At 40.6% G+C, this 24,233-nt stretch overlaps 1 protein-coding gene across 1 annotated transcript; it reads left to right on the top strand.

The window, feature by feature from the left end:
• The first annotated feature begins 558 nt into the window (after positions 1-558).
• Positions 559-24,173, top strand: rps6kal (ribosomal protein S6 kinase a, like). Its single transcript, XM_088293535.1, has 22 exons — positions 559-851; positions 3,325-3,384; positions 3,466-3,582; positions 3,650-3,731; positions 3,833-3,913; positions 9,475-9,554; positions 10,114-10,220; positions 10,493-10,530; positions 10,805-10,947; positions 11,450-11,520; positions 13,175-13,263; positions 13,498-13,562; positions 16,613-16,715; positions 16,857-16,981; positions 18,018-18,137; positions 20,650-20,739; positions 20,839-20,997; positions 21,089-21,250; positions 21,363-21,439; positions 21,571-21,688; positions 21,911-22,051; positions 22,695-24,173. The coding sequence occupies exons 1-22, from the start codon at positions 825-827 to the stop codon at positions 22,818-22,820; spliced, it is 2,181 nt and encodes a 726-aa protein (XP_088149661.1). The 5' UTR covers positions 559-824; the 3' UTR covers positions 22,821-24,173.
• The last annotated feature ends 60 nt before the right edge of the window (positions 24,174-24,233 follow it).

Below are 24,233 nucleotides of genomic sequence, written 5' to 3'. Positions count from 1 at the left end.
ATTCATTTTAATTGGGCTGGCAAGTGAATGAGTTTTAATAACTAAATATACAGGAGTAGAGTATATATTAATCATCTCGTCAAATGCTATGTATGTAACACAAAAATGACATGACAACATTGAACTTCCCATCTTATAAATCATTAGTCATATCAAGCATTGAGAAACGCTGTACAATTTTCATGGATAAATGGGAATATATGTGCCCATGAGCTTCTGTGAGCATTCGTAAATATAGTATCTTTGCCTTTGACTGTTGGTGGGAGAAAAACAGCTGGAGTGAAAGTGGATGAGCTTTAAGCCTCTTATTTCCGCCAGGACAAGAGGTGGCCTTCCTCAACATTCATCTTCAACTTGAAGGGATCAGAAAAATGCATTCATTGTCTACAAAATTAGGATGGATAGGTTCATTTATTTTACGTCGCCTTGTTATTTAAGTAAATCGCATTTCTTTGCGAAGCCTGCCCCGGTTCTTGTCGTCGCCAAGCGCTTTGCGGTGGCTAGGGGAAATCCTTAACTGAGTTGCGTCACAAGTACGTCAATAAACTCATTCACTGACCAGTTACCACAGTAGCCGCCATATTCGCAGCTATGGAAGGGTAACGGTACCGTTGCAGAGCGCATGGTCCCATCATTGACATCAAATTCCCACGCACTGACACCAAAATCCCACCCTGATAGTGGTTCACGGTCAGACACGCATTTTACCCCACGAGCGACCGAGCTGATCAGCCGGGATTTTACTGTGGGGGAAACATGTACTTTGGAGCGGGGGTCTAGGTGGACTACGATGCCTTAGATTTAGAAAGGAATCCTGGCACACCATGGAGATAAACAACGTTAGTAGTGAGGTGGGTGTGTGTATTTTTACTCGCTCAAGATTGTTTCGGCTTTGTCGCCGAGTTGAGGTAGCTTGCCCTGGTTAAAGGTTACGTTCAATTCGCGTCACGATCTGCAGCGCATCGCTATGCATGCTAACATGCTAGGTAATGCTAACAGCTGGTTGCATGTTTGTTTTTGTTGCACCGCCCGGGTTTATCACTTTCAAAATTGACCCCATGGCCCCTGAAACCGAGACAATGTCAGACTTGTTGTACGATGACGCGCTGTTTCCTTGTGCTGTTTGTTGTAATTTATACTCCTCAAGAGGAGTTTGCTGCTGTGCTAGCTTAGCGCATGTAGCATTAGCATATAGTTAGTATGCCAAGTGACAGCTTGCTATCAGGTAACTTTTTCCCTCTCTATTATCGATTTCATGGACCTTATCGTGTTTTTCTGTATTTACAAGTTCGTTTTTGAAGTTTATGCACAGCCGAGTGCAGGGTTGCTTGCAGCACAAGTCAAAAGAGTGATGCGTTGTATATAAACTTCCCGGTGTAAATTTACGTCATATTTTACGCCATCCTTTTACGTGTGCTCTTCATTGGTCACATTATTAGCCAAGTAGGTGCCATTACAATCATGCGTAGCGTTTTTATAACTGTTTCAAGGTGCTTTGGAAACTGAGTGTACTGTAGAGCGATTTATTCGGAGAAAAAGAAGTGTAGACGTGCGCCCAACCATTCACCAGAAACATCAGTAGTTCTCAACTGTTGTCATCCTGGGATCTATTGCTTTCAAATCTTGCAAAGTCGCTGCCCATTATATTTATATATATATATATATATATATATATATATATATATATATTTAATTGGATATATATTTATATATATATTTAATTGGATATATATTTAATTGGATATAGCCTCTGAAAATACATATACTGTCGTATTTTACACTTAAAAACGCCGCTTGAAATGATTTTGACTCTCATTTGTTTACAGAGTAGCGAGTGACTAGAGAACAAGTGGGTAACATTTCCTGACGTATACCCATTTTGTATTGTCTCTGTGGGAACTTTTTACGCCTCTGCGCTGTACTGAAAACATTCAGAACACAAATGTATGTAATGTTTTACTAGCTGTCCATGACCCACCCAATACGAGTCCGCGTACCACTTTTGGGTCTCCACCCACCTGTTGACAATCACTGATCTCAGTCTTAGTGTCAATTGCAGTCTTTTGTTATAAAACATATACATAGTCTGTAGATCTAAACATATGTCTGTTGATGCATATTGGACAACGTGTAATGTGTGGAATCACTGACTGTTACTTGCGTGCATATTTTTTTTACAAATGCCATTGTGAGCTAACATATTCTGGATGAGCACATTGACATCTGATTAAAGCATAGAAGTAAACATCTAGATTAGCCACTTCAACTGCAGTAGCCTTTTAATCCACTTTGCTTCACTTTTGGCCCATGGATGACTAAAGACATTTCCTTTTCCAAATGATCAATTGCATGTTTGAGAATGGCAGAAAAAAAGGCCTTCCATGCTGCAAGTGTAGGCTGCATGCTTGTTACAAGCTGTGATGAGCCACAGCAGAGGTGGGAGTGAAGATGCATGTGTGAATGATGTCCTGGCTTTAGCTGTAGCCAGCACTTCAGACCTCACAGATGCTCCAGGGCTGCATTTTGATATCGCTGAGTTGTTCTTGCTTTAGAGATATTTCATCTCTTATATTTTAAAGGGTAATGTTTTTACGGATTTCTGTAATGGAAAGTGATTTGTTGGCCTCTGTTCTGTGGATGTGAGTGAGTGTATGTCAGTGGCTCCACCCACTGAGTGGGCTTGCGTAGTGCTATGACTCATCCTCTCTCTTCAGAGGCTTGATGGAATTCAACACACACAAACACAGTAGACTGAATACATCATGCAGTAAGATTCACTTCAAAAGTGAAACCTGCAAACCTCTGCAGCCCTGGATTGAATTTATATGCACAATTGCACATATTTATATTTATTTTGCATTTGACTGTCCCTTCAGTTATTCACATGGTATTACAATTTTTGAATTTGTCTGAGAGAAACAAAACATTTCCCTGTTGTCATTAAAAATAAACTCATTGTTACTATCATGCGACAGTAAATGTATGTAAATGCAAAGGGCATCACAAGGGCCATTCAGACTTTCTGTTTACGTTCTGGTCTCGGATTATAGACTGGTAAAAATAAGGAACCTGTGCTATTGTACATCATGTACACTTTTAGAGCATAGATAGCCTCCATACTGTTTGTCAACAAACAGAACTACATGTTGGTGAAAATGCTCTGTTATTGCATGTGACTCATCGTTTTCATCTGTTGATTTGTTCATCATTCACGTGGGTGTGCTGGAACTGCAGTCCTGTTCAGCTGCGAGCACGCATGCCCAAGCTTTCCTTGAGTTTTGCTTTTTCCGACTCCTATGATGTAATTTGTTTTTGTGGCTGCAGGTCAATGGACATCAGATCATGGATGAGCCCATGGAGGAGGGCGAGTGTTACATGCACTGTGTAAGTAAGGTCTGGGGTCTCAATGCATATAGACTGGCATTATGTGACGTGGATCTTGCTCACTTATTTCCATGTGTGCAGGATGCTGGGACGTACAAGGAGATTCCTATCACTCACCACGTGAAAGAAGGCTGTGAGAAAGCCGATCCATCACAATTTGAACTCCTCAAGGTCCTGGGTCAGGGCTCTTTTGGCAAGGTGAGAACACACCAAAGCAAACTGAGCTCTCTCCTTTTATCATCCTAAATTGCTGTTTCCCCACCAGGTATTTCTGGTAAGAAAAATTGTGGGTCCAGATGCTAGTCAATTATATGCAATGAAAGTTCTAAAAAAGGCATCATTAAAAGGTAAGTTAACTTTTCATAAAACCCATAGCCCAAAAAGTGGTTCTATTGTTGGTGTTGATTATAATCCGTTACTGAACGCCTGTGTATTTTTTTTTTTTCAGTCCGGGACAGAGTTCGCACCAAGATGGAGAGAGACATTTTAGTAGAGGTCAATCATCCCTTCATAGTGAAATTGCACTACGGTAAGAAAATGGAGAACTGCAATGTATCTTCAAGTTTTCACATCACATAGCTGTTCACAAAACCAAGACTTAATATCGTTATTGAAATGAAAAAACAAAAGTGCTGTGATGCTATTATTTTATTGTGGAACCGTACAGGGAACCCTTACTATTTAGTCAAACTAGTCTTAGATGAAAGAATGTTTTATCAACAAATTTGATCTATTCATTCCTCCATCTATTTTGTAGGGCATTTATTAATGCTGGGTGATATGGAAAAAAATAATATCACTGTGTAGGCCATTTTATATCACGATAACAGACTCGAGACGAACTAAACTATATACACAAGTGCATGGATAGATTTTGGGCGGCACGGTGGCCCGACTGGTTAGCACGATGGCTTCACAGTGAGAGACAGCATCGGGCATGGGTTCAATCCCGGCTCCGGCCATCCTGTGTGGAGTTTGCATCTTCTCCCCGTGCCTGCGTGGGTTTCCTCCGGGTACTCCGGTTTCCTCCCACATTCCAAAAAAAACATGCATGGCACGCTGATTGAAAACTCTAAATTGCCCCTAGGTGTGAGTGCGGATGGTTGTTCGTCTCTGTGTGCCCTGCGATAGGCTGGCAACCAGTTCAGGGTGTCCCCCGCCGACTGCCCGAAGATAACTGGGATAGGCTCCAGCACCCCGCGACCCGAGTGAGGAGAAGCGGTACAGAAGATAGAATAGAATAGAATAGAATAGAATAGAAATCCCTTTATTGTCATTGTACTCAAGTGTGCAACGAGATTAGAGGACTCCCCTCTCCAGTGCAAAACAACAATAATACAGACAAATATATAAATTAGATAAATAAAGAAGACAGTGCAATGGAATTCAGTACTGAATAGGGCATATAGAAACACATCACAATGCTGTTTTGCAAGGTTAGGGTGGTCTCGTGTGTGTGTGAGAGTTCAGTATGGAGATGGCTCTCGGAAAGAAACTGTTTCTCAGTCTATTGGTCCTTGATTTGATGCATCTGTAGCGCCTGCCAGAGGGCAACAGGTCGAACAGGTGTGAGTTTGGGTGGGTATTGTCATTGACGATGTTGAGAGCCCTTCTGAGGCACCGGGCGGTGTAGATGTCCGACAGTGGGGGGAGAGGGCAGCCAATAATCCTTTGCGCTGTTTTGACTGTCCTCTGGAGCCTCACTCTGTCCGCCTCAGTGCAGCCGCTGTACCAGGTGGAGACACAGTACGTCAGCAGGCTCTCGATGGACGAGTGGTAGAAGGCTAGCAGCAGCTTCCTGTCTAGGTTGAATTTCCTGAGGACTCTCAGGAAGTGCAGACGCTGGTGGACCTTCTTTACCACTGCTGTGGTGTTGTGAGTCCAAGAAAGGTCGTCGGAGATCTGCACTCCCAGGAACTTGAACGTGTGGACCCTCTCCACACACACGCCTTCGATGCAGAGGGGGGGGCGGCACCGTCTTGTTCCTCCTGAAGTCGACGACAATCTCCTTTGTTTTTGCAGTGTTAAGGTGCAGTCTGTTGTCCTTGCACCAAGTTGTCAGTCTCTTTACCTCCTCTCTGTAGGCTGTCTCGTCACCTTCCGAGATCAGACCGACCACTGTCGTGTCGTCAGCAAACTTGACGATGGTGTTGTTGCCGTGGGCCGGGCTGCAGTCGTAGGTGTAGAGGGCGTACAGGAGAGGGCTCAGCACGCATCCTTGGGGGGAACCGGTGCTCAGCATGAGGGTGGAGGACGTGTAGGGGTGGATGGATAGATTTTTTTTTTATTGTTGGTAGAGATTGACATCTTTCTCTTTTTCTTTTCTTCTCACGCACGCACACAGTTTACATTGACACCAGTATGGTTTGGGTGGGGGGTATCAGCATCTATTTTACTGAGTAAATTGAAATGTGCGTCAGTGGTTTTAGCAGTACTCATCATCGTCTGTCTTTTAATCGCTCGATGTCTCTGGCGAAACGACCCGTGAGCCACGTGACCCACGCAGTGAGTCATTTGGCGCCTGCTTCTTTCGTTTGTTCGATGAACAAAGCGTCCGGCTGACGTTATACTTCCTGCCACCTGCTTTTTTTTCTAAATGAAATTGCAGTCAAGCTTTATCCTTCAGTCAGATGCTGCGTGTCCACCCTGCTGTACACTTTCGCATAAAAAAAGAGTGTAAGGCGTATAAAAATAATTAATAAAAAAAAAAAATAATAATAATAAAAAAAATATAATTTATTATTTACTTAGCAGTGACATTTCAACAATGCACTCTCAAACGGATCTCTAAATAAACAAAGATCGGACAACAAATATTTTAACGCTAATAGCCTTTATCATGTGTCCATCCATCCATTATCTGTACCGCCTTTCCTCACAAGGGTCGCGGGGGGTGCTGGAGCCTATCCCAGCTATCTTCGGGCAGAAGCTGGACGACCAAAAAATCAACAAAACAAAACAAAAACAAATGATTATCAAAGCATATATATAATATAAATAGTATGAAAAGCATAACTAAACTTTATTGACCTTCTATATAAGTATGTATTACTGTTACGACTGAAGGTCACACTGCAGTGTCATAGCTTTTGCTATCCATCCATCCATTTTCTGAACCATTTATCCTGAATGAAATAAATTCATTAGTTGTAGTCTGTGGCTCTTCGCCTTATTGGACATCAAACTTCACTTTGTGCCGAGGTTAGCCTCCAGCACAGTTGCACTGAAGCTTGGGTAATTTGTGCGTGTAGCCAAAATACTGCAAAAGTCCTGAACTCAGCGATTTCACGCTAGTTGTTCCAGATCTCCCGTTTTGGGTGTTATGGTTCTGACGTCGGAGGTTGAGTGGCTCAGCAGCGCAGTTTGCGTGGTTATCGTTTCCTTAAGCGTCGCCAGCCCTTCTTATGCTTTACCCCAGCTGGGACATTGACATCATTTGTGGCTCGAATTTTCAAGATCTTCTTGTGTCCTATTTTGTGTTTTTTCTCTCTGTGATAGAAGAGGTTTGTTGTGTCTGCATCTGAGTAGGGAACCTTCTTGTCGCATACGACAGTTTTGTGCTCCTCGTTAGACGTCTTGAACTCAAAATGTACTCAAACCTAAGATGTACCCCCCTCTTTTTGGTCTAACTTTGTTTTGGCCTGCATGGGACCCTGCCTCTATGCAACTTCAGTTTCAGGCACCATTATCCTGCCTTCTTTGTCCTGCATCGTGGAAACCACCTGTGTTAAAGAACGTAAACCTGTGTCACGTCGCAAAACCAGGCGAGCTGCCGCGAACAAACGCCACAAAGACGATTTCTCAGTCGATGTAAATGTGGCGGAATTACTTCTTTTTGCAGCAAAAAATACTGGATTTTCATCCATCAGTGTACTCATCACTAACCAGGTCCAGTACCAATGGACCTTTCAGTCCGTCACTGACAGAAACATGCACAGCATGTCTCCTGCGTGTTTGTTAGCAGGGGTCAATAAACGGGCCCCAGAATAGCTGCAATAAGTTAAATCCTGGTCTCTAGTGCTATAAAAATGCCGGATGGTGTCTTTAAGTATTCCCATAATTTGGACAGCACTCGTAAGCGTCAGGTTTGTTTTCTCTTGGAGAGAGGAAAAAAAAGATTTAGAGCACATTGGCTTCAACGTTTTTATAGAAGACTCAATATCCCAAAATGGTCCCTTGTTTTGTTTTTCTACTTTAAGCCCCGTCACCCCCCCAATCCAGATGAAGCTGAAGAAAATGGATGGCTTCATGTTTACATTTTTATTTCTCAAATAAATGTTTTGGCCTGCAAAAAACCTTTGATGTTGACATGAACAAATTGCCGCAACCCCCAATCCCTCAATGGCTTTAAGACCACTGCCAAGCAGCATGAGTTCTTGTGAGTAAAGTTGCACATATTCAGAATTTTAAGCTCTACATGTATAGTCAACCGACCTGGACGTGACGGCAGAAAGTACATTTAGCAGAAATTAAAGAATTGAATAATACAAATTTTAACAAAATAGCCCAGAACCCCAAGGTCAAGCTACGCCAGTGTCAGATCGCACTATCTGTCATTGTCTGTGCCAAAGTGGACTTCATGGGAGATGACTCAGGAGGATGCCACTCTTGAAAATTAGGGCTGCACGATATATATGTGATATGGACGTTGCCTATAGCGATATCATTGTTGTTGCGATATTTAACTCGTACCAAAAGAAATGAAATTTTTCTTACTTAATGATAGAATTAATTGCAATTTCCCCAGTTGGGTGGCAATCCACATTCAAGTTTGCATCTGACTGGTCAAATTCAGATAAAAGCATACAATTCCCATTAGAAAATGATTGTATGCCTTTGTGATATGCATTTTGCATAGGCCATTATCACAATTTTGATATTTTTCAGATTAAAATTTGCAGCACTATTGAAAATAAATCCTAACGTGTGAGACTGGAATTTGCCAAACGACATGTTGAAATGTCGCAAAGTTTCTGGGAAAATGTCCTATGGACAGATGAGACAAAACTTTAACTTTTTGTCAAGGAACATCAGCTCTGTTCATCAAGCAAAAAATGAATCATACCAAGAGAAGAGCACTGTCCCTACTGTGAAACATGGAGATGGCTCCGTTATGTTCTGGGGCTGCTTTGCTCCATCTGGCACAGGGAATATTTAATATATGTATCGTACAGTGGCATGTCAAGTTTTCCAGAGAGAAGTGTACTGCTCGGGGTCAGATAGATTGGTCTCAGTTGCTGCTTGTTGCTGCGTTTTGTCCATGGAACCAGCGTTTTGGGAGCAACGCACGAACATGTTTGAATGATAAAACAGTAGTCCTCACAGTTCCCACGTGCTAACACTGCCAACAGCAATAACAAGAGTGAATGACCATGTCAGACATTCTTTACTTTAGTGGTGACCTGGACTTTCATTTCAAAGCAAAAGTTATGCTCCGTTACGATAAAATGTCACCAGTTTAATTGAATTGATTCCGGATGAGTGTCAATTAAAACAAATTTTATGTCATTGCAGTGTGACCAAAAATGTCCTTTAAATATTTAAAACTTAAAACCTTTCATTTTAAACCTGACATCATGTTTCTAACGTGTTCTGTCATAAAAAGCAAACCTGGCTGAACATTGAGGGTTCCCCCTAAAGAGGACACCTTGAGGAAAATTTACATTTTACTTGCTTGGATACAAATAGTTGGGTCTTTGTAGGGCCTGCCCAGCCATCAAGTGTGAAGTGTGAAATAATGAAACAAGTAGCTCTTTTGCGAGCTGCCTATTTCCGAAAATATGTGGGGTCAGCAGTCATACAGTTGTGCTTACAAGTTTACTTATCCTACGGATATATAACTTGTTAGTACAACTTTGTCTGCCATCTAGTGGTGAATGGTGATATAAACAGTCGTGCTCACCTGTACATGTATTTACGGAAAATGCATCTTAATGGGCAAATGCGAGGGTGGCCATGGATACAGTTCACTTAGAAAAGCGTAATGCTTCGGTTGTTGTGATTGAGCCTGTGTGTGCTGTGCGTATGTTACGTGTAAGTAAATAGCTAAATAAATCTCCGGCGATTTAAACACTTTCCTGGTCTCTGCAGCCTTTCAGACGGAAGGGAAACTGTATTTAATACTGGACTTTCTCAGGGGAGGAGATGTATTCACTCGCTTATCCAAAGAGGTAAGCGTATGTCCTGTTGCTCTACATCTTATTGTACTTTAAGCCCTACAGTCGGGTGTTTTCATTTTTCTGTTTGAAAAGCAACAAAGAAAAAATGTGAAAATTCTTTAAACCCAAAGGAATTGTGAAGATAAAAGTTCCTCGTGAAGCTGGCGTACATTTCATGTTAAACAATGTTTGAATGAAAAGAAGCATAGACACAGCCAAGTCATGTCTCTTTTGTTTGTGTTCACATTTAATCATAGTCTGACTGGAATTCCTCAAGTGCTTTCAGCTTTTCAAGTATTAATTGCTTGTCAGTTTGTTGCTCTGATCAACCCCTTTCAAGGGTTTTCACTATGGGAACTTAAGTAACGTTCTCCTGATAGAGCTTTTATAAAAGCATTTCTCAGAAACAAAGAAATAGCTGCCGGCAATGTCAAATCAACTGCATGCAGAATGTTCTGTATGAGTGAAAATAATACCCTTTTCCCCTTTCTGTTGGGTGTTACTGATATCTTTTTGTCACTGAATTGTCCTGAACTGAGTTCAGAGAGTAAATCTGTCCAGTTCTTAACAGGTTATGTTTACAGAGGAAGATGTGAAATTCTACCTTGCAGAGCTGGCCCTGGCCCTTGACCATCTGCACAACTTGGGCATAGTTTACAGAGATCTCAAGCCAGAGAAGTATGAGACCTCGCCTTCACCTTTGAACTTCCACACCCAAACTTCAAACACTAAACTTAGCGCTTCATCCACAAAGTTTCACACTTTTTTGTTGTTGTTGTTTTGTTACTTCATAACCTCATAACCCCAAGCCCCAAAATTGAACAACACGATTTGCACTAAACCCTCACCTTCATTGAAACTGATCATTTTAAATCACTAACCTGTTGCATTGCGTTACAATAATATTTTGAAGCTTTCCATCATGGAAAATGTGCTCCTTTCCCCCCCAGTATCTTACTTGATGAAGCTGGACATGTAAAGTTAACAGGTATGTTTTTTTCTATGTGGACATATTTCATAGCATGTTCTCCAGTAAATTTAATAGGATGTCACGCAAAAAATAATCATGTGTTTGGTTAAAAATACACAAAGGTTTTTGTAGACATTTTCAGTAAAAATGCTCAAAATGTATACATTTTTTCCTTCAAAAACAAATTTTAATGCTCATAAAAGGAAGCAGTCACAACTTGAACACTTTTATCTGGGGACTGTCATGTTTTTGTTTGTCCAGATGAGACATAATCGGATGTCATTGTGTACAGACTTTGGCCTGAGCAAAGAGTCAGTGGATGCTGATAAGAAGGCTTATTCTTTCTGTGGTACGGTGGAATATATGGCCCCTGAGGTGGTCAACAGGAGAGGACACACACAGAGTGCCGACTGGTGGTCACTGGGTGTACTAATGGTATGCGGGTTCTCTCAACACGCTAACAATTAGCTCATGATCTTTAATTAGACGAATGTTTCCCAGACACTTTAGAGCAGGGGTCTCCAAATGGGGTCCGCAGGAGCCCCCAGTCAGCCTGTTTTAGGTGTTTTCCTTGCTCCCACACACCTGATTCAAACGAGGGAACGTTAACAGGCTTGTGCAAAGCTTGCTGATGAGCTGATCAATTGAATCAGGTGTGTTGGAGCAGGAACACACACAAAACAGGCTGAATGGGAGTTACCAAGGACCAGACTTGGAGATGTTTTAGAGCATGAAACTGAGTTTCTTACAAAGGCCCAAGAACATGTTATTTTTATCCACGATAAGTGATAAAGAACACAATAGGAGGTTATCGCGCAGAACAAACATGAATCAAAATGCCTTTTATCAAGAAAAAGAAACAAACAATCAAATCACTTGTCTACCTTTCCCAAAAAAGTGTGTTATTATATTCTTATTGTTTTCCTCATGTTTGCAGTTTGAGATGCTAACGGGGACGTTACCATTCCAAGGGAAAGACCGCAATGAAACCATGAACATGATTCTCAAGTGAGTTACACTCCAATGCAACTTCTCTAATCAAACTCTTAACAGTGACGAGACAAGTGAGTTTGAACTAGTGTTCTTCAAGTTTCCAACAGAAATTAATACATGAACAGATTTCTCCGGACGTACACCCATTACCACTGAAGGAATACTTGCGATTCCTTATAGCTCATGAGAGGAAAGTCAGCCGTACCTCAACTTTGATAACATTACGGATGCACTTTAACAAGCACATCATGGGGGAAGTATAAAGTTTATTAAAGCACAGTAACTTCGTAGCAACTCTACACTACTCTGAGAATGACCAATTATGTCTAAAACAAGCAGAGTGAGACCTGGTTCGAGGTTAGTTGGGAGACCATGTGGGAGTACCAGGTGCCATATGCTTATCTAGCTGTTCTGCCTCGCCACGTTTTTTGGTCATTGTTTTTAGCCGGACCTCCTTTGGGGAACGGACATTACGAGCATGTGTCGCGAGGGCTGAATACTAGCCTCTGGGAGTCAGGGGACAAGACAGCCCAACTCTGTGTCAGTTCCAAACTTGTCTCAATAAGGAGGATTGGAATCAGAAAGGACATTTGTCTCATTTAAAAAAAAAAAAAAAACTAAGCCAAAACATTCTCCAAAACGGTAACAGTGAATACAAGAAAGATCATTCAAGATTTTCTTGGTTTATGAATATTTCCATTTCTGAACTGAAATTTCAATCAAAAATGACGTCAGTACCTGCATTACTTTTCAGTATGACTCACAAACTGGCTTAGCTTAGATGCGGGAGTCTCAGTTGTTTTTCCTTGCACTACATCAACATTGTCTGCTCCATGCGTCACACATTGCAGGGATCGTTGGGGTTTTTTTGCTCTAAATTATCCCTCAGTTTGCCTCCAAAAATACTGAACAGTGCATGCGACTGACTTAGGAAGCCTGTATACATTGCTGGGAGGAAAAAAAAAAAAGGAAAATAATAGCTAAACATAAGAGTAGTGTTCATGTTTGTTCTCACTGGACAGTTTGGTTTGGTGGAATCTACAATCTGCACTGTTCTAATAAAAACAATAATCATATTAGTAACAAAAATAGTCGTATTAAAACAATATTGCGTTTTTTTTCAACACAAAAAGGCACTCTCAACCACGCCACAATAAAAGAGGGCTGTCACCATTGCATCTTTCTTGCAATTTAATATGCCACCTTTATTCATAAAGGTGTGAAACCATTATAGCCGCTTGCTTGCTTTTATTCCTTTGTTACTGATTTATTTTTTGGCCTTTTGTGCCTAATTGAATCAATTACACAAGAAGAATGGAAATTGCATCACTTATATGCAGTCCATCTTTAGAAATATTTGCTGAACAAAATTCAAAGAATAAAACCAACCAGTCTAAAATGGCATAGGCTACTGTGCTGTAAAAAACAAAAATAAGAATTGAGAATTGAATCGTCACTCTAAAATCAAATAGAATCGAGGATTTGGAGACACAAATAGTTTTTGCTGTATTATAGCAAATACAGCACTGTAATACAAAATGCTTTTCATTAAAGTTTTTTTTAAAATTTAATCCAGTTAGGGAAATTTAGGTGACTAAAGGCATCAGTTTCCACTGGAAAGTGGCACAATGGTGCATATTTATCTTTCTATTTTTTTCCCCCCTTTTAGAGCAAAGTTAGGAATGCCTCAGTTCCTTAGTTTGGAAGCCCAGAGTTTGCTGAGGATGCTGTTTAAACGTAACCCAACAAACAGACTAGGTGAGTGGTATTACATTCTAATCGTAAATCAATATATGAAACGACACTATATTCTTTGCCTTCAAGGAGTTTTTTTTCCAAATATGAACTTAACTGCTGGCATTTACTTCAACCAAGTGCAGAATATCACTAACAGAATAACGTGTCAGAGTCCTGATACTTTTTTAAAGAGGTACAGCTTCATCAGGTCCAGTTTACTGAAGTGATATGATATGATATGATCTGTGTCTTAAGGGGCCGGACCTGACGGTGTGGAGGAGATCAAACGGCACGCTTTCTTCTCCACCATCGATTGGAATGTGGGCACACGCACACACAATAAATTTGCATTTCACACGTACCCACACAAACACACATGTAGCTCCAGCTTCTGTTGAAGATTTCACACTTCACAAACGTTCAGCTTGTCCATTAATTTTGGCTGTGCCAGCACTGTTTGTGTGCATCTGGGCGGATGGCCAGTTCTGGCTGTGTGTCCACTAATAGCTCTGTGTGAGTTTTGGCTATTGGCTAGACACCATTGTAAAGCGATGGGAAGGAGTTCAGTAAAGAGAAATATTGGGTTTTCCTTTATACATGAGATGTCAGCAAGGTTCCAAGTCTTGTCACAAAAATGTACCGGTATATTGTAAACCCAAACTACGATATTTCCCCTTCAATGTGGTCCATAACCAGTACATCTAAAAAGCAATCTTGTGGCAGGACAAGGTTGCTTTTCACCATCACAATAGCATCCAACATTCCTGGACGAGGTGAACATTGTCATGCTGGAGCAACCTCCTAACTCACCTGACCTGGCTCAGTGATTTATTTATTTTTCCTGTTCCCAAGCTCAAGAGGTCATCAATGGGACCCGTTTTTGAAGTTATGTAGACGACGACATCAAGATGACGTTGATGAGACTTGATTTGTGAAGAATCCCTCAAGAATCCTTCCAGATTTGCAGATAGGGCAACGGTAGTGCATGAAACCAGTATTTCACAACCAGGCTAGGGGTATGCAAACACATTTAAATAATTGATTTCTGAGAAGATAAGTAAATATTCATTCATTAATTTAATAAGCCTGTCAATGAAGTGGTATAGGCTGTAAACTATTTCCATTGGGAGACACTCAGCTATGGCACAGCCACTCAAGTGTCTTTTCAAACATCAGATGACTGATGAAAATAAAATTAGAATGCTATAGCCTGATATTTAGCCGTGAAATACCTTTTTGAAGTGGACTCATTCAAAGGAGTTCATTTGATTTTGGTAAATGTTTTGAGTTTTGCAGAACAAAAGCAGGCCTATGATTTATTTTCATATTTTGTCATTTAATTCATATTGTTTATTTTCCAGGAAACGTTTTTTTTACATTTAATTTGATTTAAAAAGTCAATGCGTCAGGAGATAAAATGTCCTTCATTTAATAGTATAAAGTTATCTTACTTTCTACTTTTGGGGAATCATCAACATGACTAAGCGAGGAGCTACTCATGATGTGACAAAAACATTTGAGGGTACTCAACACAAAAAGAAAGACTACAGGATTACTTTGAAGGGGAAAATCTGCAGTTTGAATTTAAAATATGGGTATCGTATGTTCGGAAATTTGCTGTGACTCCGTAACAGCACTCTTAGGTTGGTGAATTTGGAGAGGCAGAGCGTGCTTCTCTCCCATCAATTTCTGAACATTGTGCTTAAACTGTTTCCATCTGTACAGTTGTACCATATGGGCTGATATTTGTGCCACTAGAAACTGAATCAGAATATCATCGATTTGAATGTGAATTGCTTAACTTGAATATTTGAATTGAAAACTGAATATTTGAATTGAAAAATGAGTTATTGAATTTAAAACTGAATTATTGAATTACATAAATTGCATAATTGTTTAATTTGAATCCGAATGTTTCCATCTATAATTTATGTAATTCAATAATTCAGTTTTCAATTCAATAATTCAATTTTCAATTCAAATATTCAAGTTAAGCAATTCACATTCAAATCGATATTCAGTTTCAGTTTCTAGTGGCACAAATATCAGGCCACAGGGGTGCCTCTAGGATGAGCAATGGATTCCAGATACATAGATCTCCTCGTCGGCCAATCAGCCCCTTCGTTTTGAAGGTCGTAAACTACATCATGAGTCTTGCCAGCCGCCTTCCACAACCATGTGTTAGTTTGATTGTGCTTTTGCAGAACCGAAAGAGACCTCTGGAGGGCGGCAAGCGTCCGAGTCGGACACTTGCATGGCTGGTTGCTGATTTGTTCACCCCAAATTTCTCTGGCGTATCTTATATTTTATATATGTATATCTTATATTCCGTGCAATGGCGGCTGGCTATACTAATGAGAAACTTTACGGCCTTAAAAAAGAAGGTGCTGTTTTATGGACTGATATTTGTGTCAGATTGGCCGACTAGGAGATCTATGTACAGTGGAACCTCGGTTCTTGACCATAATTCGTTCAAGAACCCTGTTCGAAAAGCGAATTGTTCGAACACCGAAACCATTCCTTTGCAGCTTGCACTGACTTTCTTTGGAGGCATGATGAGGGGCTAAAACACTTCGTACACCTATATAAAACGCGAGAGCAAAACGCAGCACGTCCGCACGCGACAACAGTTGGTCACGAAGAGAGAAAGAGAGCGATCTACACCCGTACGCCGCTCAGCATCCCACCGCGTACGCACTAACACGTCGTACCGGCGTTCGAACTCCGATTTTTGTTCGAACTACAAAGCAAGAATTTCTCGAATTTTTTGTTCGAACTCCGATTTGTTCGAACTCAGAGTCGTTCGAGAACCGAGGTTCCACTGTATCTGGAATCCATTGCTGATCCTAGAGGCACCCCTGTGGCCTGATATTTGTGCCACTAGGAAGTGAATCTGAATATCAATTTATTTATATATTTGAATTGAAAATTGAATTATTGAATTGAAAACTGAATTATTGAATTACATAAATTGTAGATGGAAAAATTCAGATTCAAATTATGCAATTTATGTAATTGAATGATTCAGTTTTAAATTCGATAATCCATTTTTCAATTCAAATATTCAGTTTTAATTCAAATATTTAAGTTAAGCAATTCACATTCAAATCGATGATATTCAGATTCAGTTTCTAGTGGCACAAATATCAGCCCATAGGAACACCTCAACCGCGCTCTGGCACGTCATTTTTGGTGCACTCTGAAGAACCAAACGGCACATTTAAACCATGCTATGAATTTCCAAATGCGCCTTATGTCTTATGTGACACCTCTCCTGGAACTTTCTGACGCACTTATGTTCACACATTCCAAGCAGCGTACGGAAGCTTTGATCCCTAATATCTAAAAGGTAAAATGTTGCCTTCCTCAGAAACTGTACAGAAGAGAGCTACAGCCGCCATTCAAGCCGGCGGCAGGTAAACCAGACGACACGTTCTGTTTCGACCCAGAGTTCACTGCAAAGACACCTAAAGGTATGTACTCGTATACTCACACTCCTGCAAGTTCGTGATCTTGAAAAGCATCCTGCTGTGTGTTCATACCTGTCACTGCATAATTTATTGGATGTTTGTATATTCGTAGTCTTGTATTATGCAGCGTGTTTGTTTGTTTAGACTCCCCAGGTATCCCTCCCAGTGCAAACGCCCACCAGCTCTTCAAAGGCTTCAGTTTTGTTGCTCCAACGCCGATGGATGAAAACAAGAGTTCCCCACTCCTTAGTATACTCCCCATAGTTCAGGTAAGCTTACCGGTACTCATTCTCTCTCTTGTGTGCATGCTCAACCCCACTTCTACATCTGTGTTAAAGGGTCCTACGAAGGCATTATATAGTTTGTAAGCATATCATTCGATCATCTCATTCTTTGCTATTTAGAGGACATCAATGAAGTTCAAACAAATGTGCGCTATCACTGTCACTGGTACATTGATTGTCAGTCACATCATCACATCCCTTCAAATGAGACCCCGTTCTGTGTTCAGAAGAAAGCTTATCAATTTGTGCCTCTAATAAGTGACACCATCAATTCCAATTTTCTGGAATGCCATCAGTTGCGGTTCAGGTCATGCTAAACATATTCACCAGCATAGTTACAGGATATCATTCATGGCTCTAACTAGAGTAAAGTTAAACATACATATAAGCAGGAGCAGATTAGATCAAACTGTGAAATATTTTTTTTTTCACATTGCCACACCCGATGATGGCGGCATCATCCTCTTGACATATTATCTCTTCATGTAGAACGTAATCCTAGAATAACTTAACCTTGTCATTCCTCCTCAGAGCTCAGCTTTTCCTCCAGTATAAGTACTCAGTATTAATATTGTTGTTGTTGTTTGCTTTAAAATATTTGAAACAGGTAAAGGTATTTCACAGTGAATAAAAACTGCTGCTGGGCCAATGACAAGCCCGACTTTTATTATCTTGCCGGCCTTCGGCTCAATCAGCGTTGGGTAGTCACGGCAATAAGCTGCTTTCTTTGACAAGCTAAAGCAGAGCCCAAAGTGTGGAATAATAGCTTTTAACATGTGTGTGTGTGCGCGCGTGTGTGTGGGGGTGTGTGGCGCATGGCCACATTTGCAGACACTAGACACATTTTCAGAAATAAGCAGATAACTAAAGATTAAATTGGTTGCTTAATCACCCACTTTATGGGCACTCAGGCACTCCTATACAGTCTATTTTCTGTAATATTCCCCCACTAAGCATCTTTAAATAAAAAAATATATACCCCATAATGAGATGTAATCACGCTTTTTTTTTTCCCTCTCAGATGCATGCGGGGTCCAAGTTCTTGGATCTATACGAGCTGCAGGAGGACATAGGCGTCGGCTCCTACTCCATTTGTAAACGCTGTGTACACCGAGTCTCTGCCATGGACTATGCTGTGAAGGTGACCAGTCACTGATATCATAAAATGTTACGATATATACGGATCTTTTTCTTATTCCTGTTTTGCGCTCCTATCTCATAGGGAGATTCACGCCACATAGTGAAACACATTTGCATGCAATATTTTCATTTGTACCACATTTTGATTTGGCACCTGTCGTGTCGTTTATTAGCGGTCCTAAAGGGCATGACTGTGGTACCGTGTGACAGATTGGCAACTGAAGTAGTATTTATCCGATTCCAGACTCAATCTGTGCTGTTCTTTTCTGCGATATACTTACCCATTTTCTCGGATCATTATCACATAAGATACACAGATGGACAAATTTGTTTATTATAATTCTTTGCTGGTCACTGAACTAACATTACCCTGACAAGAGTGATAGTAAATAAAAACTGCTTCTGTAGAAGTTTTGTTTTTATCTCCCCCTTAAAACACTTATCTTCATCATTTGTGGCACAACTTCAGCACCCGTCTACGGGTACTTTGGCCCACTCCTCTCAAGCAAACAGCTCAAGCCGTCTCAGATGTGACTAACACCTTTTCCTGTCTGTTAGTTTCAGTCAATAGAGATTGAAATCCATCAATAGGATATAGATCGTGGCTCATAGAAGACCATGGCTAAATGATGAAATGTTTGTTTTTTAGTTTCTGTCTTAGCTCTCTATTTTGGGTCATTATCCTGACCCTGCTACTGAGACTGCACATGTAGAACCATGAGATTTCATGGTACCTTGTAGAGACTCTAGACCAGAGGTATTAAATTAAAAGTCACAGAGGTCCACGACTAAAATTTCTTCCAATTAAAAGGTCCGAACCAAAGTCCAACTTTCCTTAATGTCTAGCCTATGTTCACATTTTTATATAATTTCAATATTTAGTCATTTTCAACAGAGCGCACTTATATACTAAATATTTAGCAATGTTCCCATTAAACACCTTTGCCAATCAAACAAATATAAGGCGTTTATTTCACATTCAAGAAAATGTGGCTCCAGGAACTTAAGTTTGCCACTTCCATAAAAAAACAGTAAAATATCTCCTGCAGAAATATATCAAGTGCTAAGCATTGAGTTAACATCTTTTACCTTTTTTCTTTTTTTAAATCAAGGAGTTATCAGCCTAAAAAAAAAGGAAAGCCTAATTATCCAAGTAAAACAGGTCAACATGTTCAGTACACAATCAATAAAAATAGCTGTCCTCATGAAAAACTAATTCAAAATGAGCTTTGACACCACTTTTTCTTTTGAATATTTTTTTTACTTCTCTTAATGAGAAAAATGAGTTTGTGACTGCCCTGCCAGTGACTTAAAACTGGGTTGGAACGGAGTCAAGGCCATTGGGATTTGGTAAATTATTTCACACATCTGGCCTTTGTGTTTTCCTTTAAATAATGTTTGTGCAACTGCATTTAAGCACTCCTTCACAACTTCCCCGTCACTTGAATGTTTTTTTTATGTTTCCCCAAAATCCATGATACTTTTAGTGAACATTCGTTTGCATGCCGCTGGGCTGGAAATGAAAATGTAAAAATCTGTTATACTGCACTCGAAGTTCGATGTTTTTGCGTTCACCTCAAACTTCAGCAGATAACTTTGCAAAAAGGGCGGTGCTTTGTTTCGTAGTGCCGCTTCGCGATGTTGCGACGGTTTCGGAGCATATGATGCACACTGGTTTTGAAACGGCTGCGGCCACAGGACGAAACTAGATTTCTCCGTCCATTCATTTAAAACAACATGCATCCACCTTGCTAACTTTTTAGCACGGCATACTGTCAGCAGCACTCTCTTCCGGTCTGCTGCGCAATTGGCAGTGGATCGTAAACAAAAGATTTGATTGGCTCAAATTAGTGACGCCTTTCCCGTATTAACTAGAATTGCAGCGCCAACGTTTGTGAATGCGCCCTGAAAAAAATTCATCATAGATTGGTCATGGGTCCGGTCCGAACCATCGCGCGGTCCGGATCCGGACCGCGGCCCGCCATTTGGTGATGCCTGCTCTTGACACTGCAGGGTGTAGCAAAGCAAGCTTCTTCTGTTTCACTGTAGTGACAGTTAATTTACTTCATTTTTATTTGTGGCTTGCCAATATGCAAACGTTGTAGATGAGTAGACTGCTGGCCAGGCTTTCTTCAATGCACTATAGTGACCATCACTTGAGTCACAGATTTACAATGGGTTCACAGAAATTTAATGATTGTTTGAAAACATACACACAAAGGAATAAATACATTACGGTTGCTTCTTTTTGTAGTTGTATCAGACTATGAGGTTACCTAGCAGCCAGTAACGCTATTGCATAAGAATTGCCCTTCTTTTTCCTCAATAATGTGATATTAAAGTTCAGTTTAATGCTGCACTTCTTGGTTGTTTCTTTTAAATCTGCTGAGTGAGGCCAGCTTTCCAGCAGAGGGCAGCACAACTGTTCACATTAGCTCAAAAAAGCAACTGTGAATGATGGAGCCCAAACAGTGACAAGACTCTAACTACTTGATTGTTTTTCAATGTCACAGATCATAGACAAAAGTAAGAGGGACCCTTCCGAGGAAATTGAAATCCTGATGAGATACGGCCAACATCCGAACATCATCACTCTCAAAGACGTCAGTAGAGTATATGTTTCATTGGTATTTCATCATAGTCAAGTTTGTAATACTCAGTCAAACATGCTGACAGACAGCTGTTGCGTGTCGTTATGTCAGGCGTATGACGAGGGCAGGTATGTTTACCTGGTGACGGAGCTGATGAAAGGGGGAGAACTGCTAGACAAGATCCTCAGGCAGAAGTTTTTCTCTGAGCGAGAGGCCAGTGCTGTGCTTTTCACCATCACGAAGACTGTTGACTACCTCCACTGTCAAGGGGTGAGGAGGCATACACACACATACAGACACACAACTAAGGATGTGAGAAGATCCACAATCATCCAATATTTTTCAAATCCTCTTTTGTCAGGTAGTACATCGAGACCTGAAGCCGAGCAACATTCTGTATATGGACGACTCTGGGAATCCAGACTCAATCAGGATTTGCGACTTTGGTTTTGCAAAGCAGCTTCGAGGGGGCAACGGTCTGCTCCTCACACCTTGCTATACTGCCAACTTTGTGGCACCAGAGGTGGGACAGAAAGAGCAGAAATACCACTTGAGCTATTTGGAATGTAGTCTCATGGCTCGTAGTGTATGTGGTTATTCCATCCTTGACTATCTTTAAATGTGTTTGTTTTCAGGTACTAATGCGGCAAGGTTATGATGCAGCCTGTGATATATGGAGTCTCGGAGTTCTACTATATACAATGCTGGCTGGGTAAGACTAAAACGGGACACGTGTTTTCCTTTTTTTCAGAAAGTCATGTTTTGAACTCATTGTTGGTTTTATTAATATGATTGTTATGCTTCTACATCTAGAGTTTATGGATTTCTTAATCCTTTTGTCAGGTACACACCGTTTGCAAATGGGCCAAATGACACACCAGAGGAGATTCTGCTTCGAATAGGCTCTGGAAAGTTTTCTTTGACAGGCGGTAACTGGGATACTGTGTCAGACACCTCAAAGGTAAAATGGTCTCACAGCTAACTGACTACAGTGGTGAATGTGTCAAGGGTGAAGTTAAAATATGAAGTCTATGTCTTGTAGTTTTAGTGCTTAATGTACGCCTGAAAGTTGCAACTGAAAGGGATACAATGTATTTGTTGTGTTTGTGGCTATGATTTCTAAAAGCTGAACGTGCACAGTTGGAGGACAAAATCCTTTTCTTTTCATGCTTACGTGTTGCAGGACCTCCTGTCCCACATGCTTCATGTGGATCCTCACCAGCGATACACGGCAGAGCAGGTTCTAAAACATTCCTGGATTTCCTGCAGAGATGCACTACCACATTTCCAGCTCACACGCCATGATGCACCACACCTCGTCAAGGTGAGGGGGACATCCCTCGCACTGATATAGGCCCAGGCAACTGAATCATTGTTGTTTTATTTGTCTGCGTTGAGCAGTCGAGCATCGAAAAGCAATTACCAAGAACACTTACCGGTTGTACACAAGTAGTGTACTATTGCTCTGCAAATACTAGCGAGGGTTGGGTTGGAGCAAAGCAACAGGACATCCAAGGAATATTCTGAGGTAGCTAAGGCTAAAAAGTCAAATCAGAGATGTTGTTTTCCATAATGACCAGTGCAGCCCTCACCTGCTAACACTGCATTATTAACAGGCGTAAAAACACTGTTGTGAGGTGGCTGTTTATTTATTAGTCAGCAGTCATTCATGGATGATGATAAACTGGCAGGGCAAGGGGCATTATGATGCTGGGAGTGAACCCTTAATTGGACCGAAATGGTAAAAATAAAGTCCTTTATCTGCAACTGTATACAGGTCCTCACCAAAGTGAAGCTCCCCGTGTACTTTTTAAGCAGTTGGACACGTGTATTCCAAAAAAAATTTGGAGAAGGTTAGGTTCATTGGTAAAGGTTATTGAAAATTCACCTGTAAGACCAATGTCCTTAACTCATTCTTTTATATTTTATCAGAGTTAAAGCTAATATCTAGTCTCTTTTCCTTATAGGGAGCCATGGCTGCCACTTATTCAGCGCTGAGCCAGAAGACAAGCCAGCCCGTGCTAGAACCTGTGGCCGCATCCAGTTTAGCCCAACGACGCAGCATGAAGAAACTCACCTCAACAGACATGTAGAACCACACACACAAACATACAGGGAGCTTGTGCTACCATTTTGACCTCACTCATACAGACTGAAGTCCCGGCCAGTCAAAGCTACCGTCTCCCTTTTTAATGTATTTATTTGATAAATCCAACACACACTCGGCTCCATGCACATGCCCACTTAATGAGACTCCTATGCGAAGACATTGACTCAAAAGCAAGACTAGAAACTCGTATCTGTTACGGCTGGGGAGACAGACTTGTATTTATTTCCACAGCTTTCATATGCACTTGCCCTCCTCGCCTTTCATTCTTTCTTCCTTTGGAAGAAATGCACCAGCTGATGTTCTCCTTCACTGTGATTGGCTGAAACAATGCTGCTTCGGTAAACTGTGCCCCCCGCCCAGCCTTCCACTGCTCTTCTTCTCTGTTCTGTCATTCTCTGCGCCTCAGTTCTTTCTCCTTCCTTGATTGCATTTGCGCTCTTCTTTTCTCCACAATATGGAGTAAAAGGTTGACGTGTGAGTGTGCTGGCAAGATGATGTTGACTGAGGGACAACCACAAAATGTTTTCTTACTCGAACCCGACAACACACAAAAATTCTTCTTTTTGACATAGTACTGCTAAATCTTAAGGATCAAAATCATCTTCTAGCACTTTTGGCAGTATAAATGCATGTGTGGACAGATGCTGTATTTCATTAACCTTTAATTCATGTTTGTGATGCTAATGGTGTATCTAAAGGGGTTAAAAATGGCTGCAGATGGACAAAATGTCTTGAAAAGAATGTGAAACAGTGTGGTGACAAAAACAGAAGTTCTAAATTGCACATATACATATTACTTGCTAATTTATTTGGTACGCCTGGATTAAACTAATGCAGTGGCCTCAACTACTACTGCATCTGCTTCAGAGAGGTGATGATTTTTTTTCTGCTCAATGATCTACATTTTTTTTATGAATGTGGAGAAAATATCAGCACCATATTTAACTAAATGAACCTCTCTACCTTTGAAACTAAAACAAAAAAAACTGATCAAAATAGTCCTTATAGATAATATTTATTGACATTTGTTTGATCTGTGTGTACCTAGTACATTTGCAAATGATTGTATACATTGTATATTAATATATACAATGAAGATTCTGAAGATGAAGAGCATGTGTGGGAGCTGTAGGAAATTCTCTGGGGGGAATGAAATGCACCCCAACAAACCAGAGAGGCTGAATCAAAAAAAAAAAAAAAAACTATTCCATAGATATCTCTTCAAAAGACATTGTGGAAATTGTATGATATTGTATTTATTTCATTTGATTTTTAAGATTCTATTTTTCTTTCGAGTTCTGTATATATTGACATTAAAGATCACTATTGACATGCATTCACAGTGATCTCGCCTTTTTGTGTTTCAAATGAAAATAAGACAAACCAACTGTTTTAA

The sequence above is a fragment of the Idiotropiscis lumnitzeri genome, chromosome 4 (genome assembly GCF_059441095.1).
Source record: "Idiotropiscis lumnitzeri isolate Australia: NSW breed Sydney's pygmy pipehorse chromosome 4, RoL_Ilum_1.0, whole genome shotgun sequence".
In the NCBI taxonomy this organism is placed as follows: domain Eukaryota; kingdom Metazoa; phylum Chordata; class Actinopteri; order Syngnathiformes; family Syngnathidae; genus Idiotropiscis; species Idiotropiscis lumnitzeri.
Note: the sequence above shows the minus strand (reverse complement) of the source record. Positions and strands in the feature narration are given on the sequence as shown.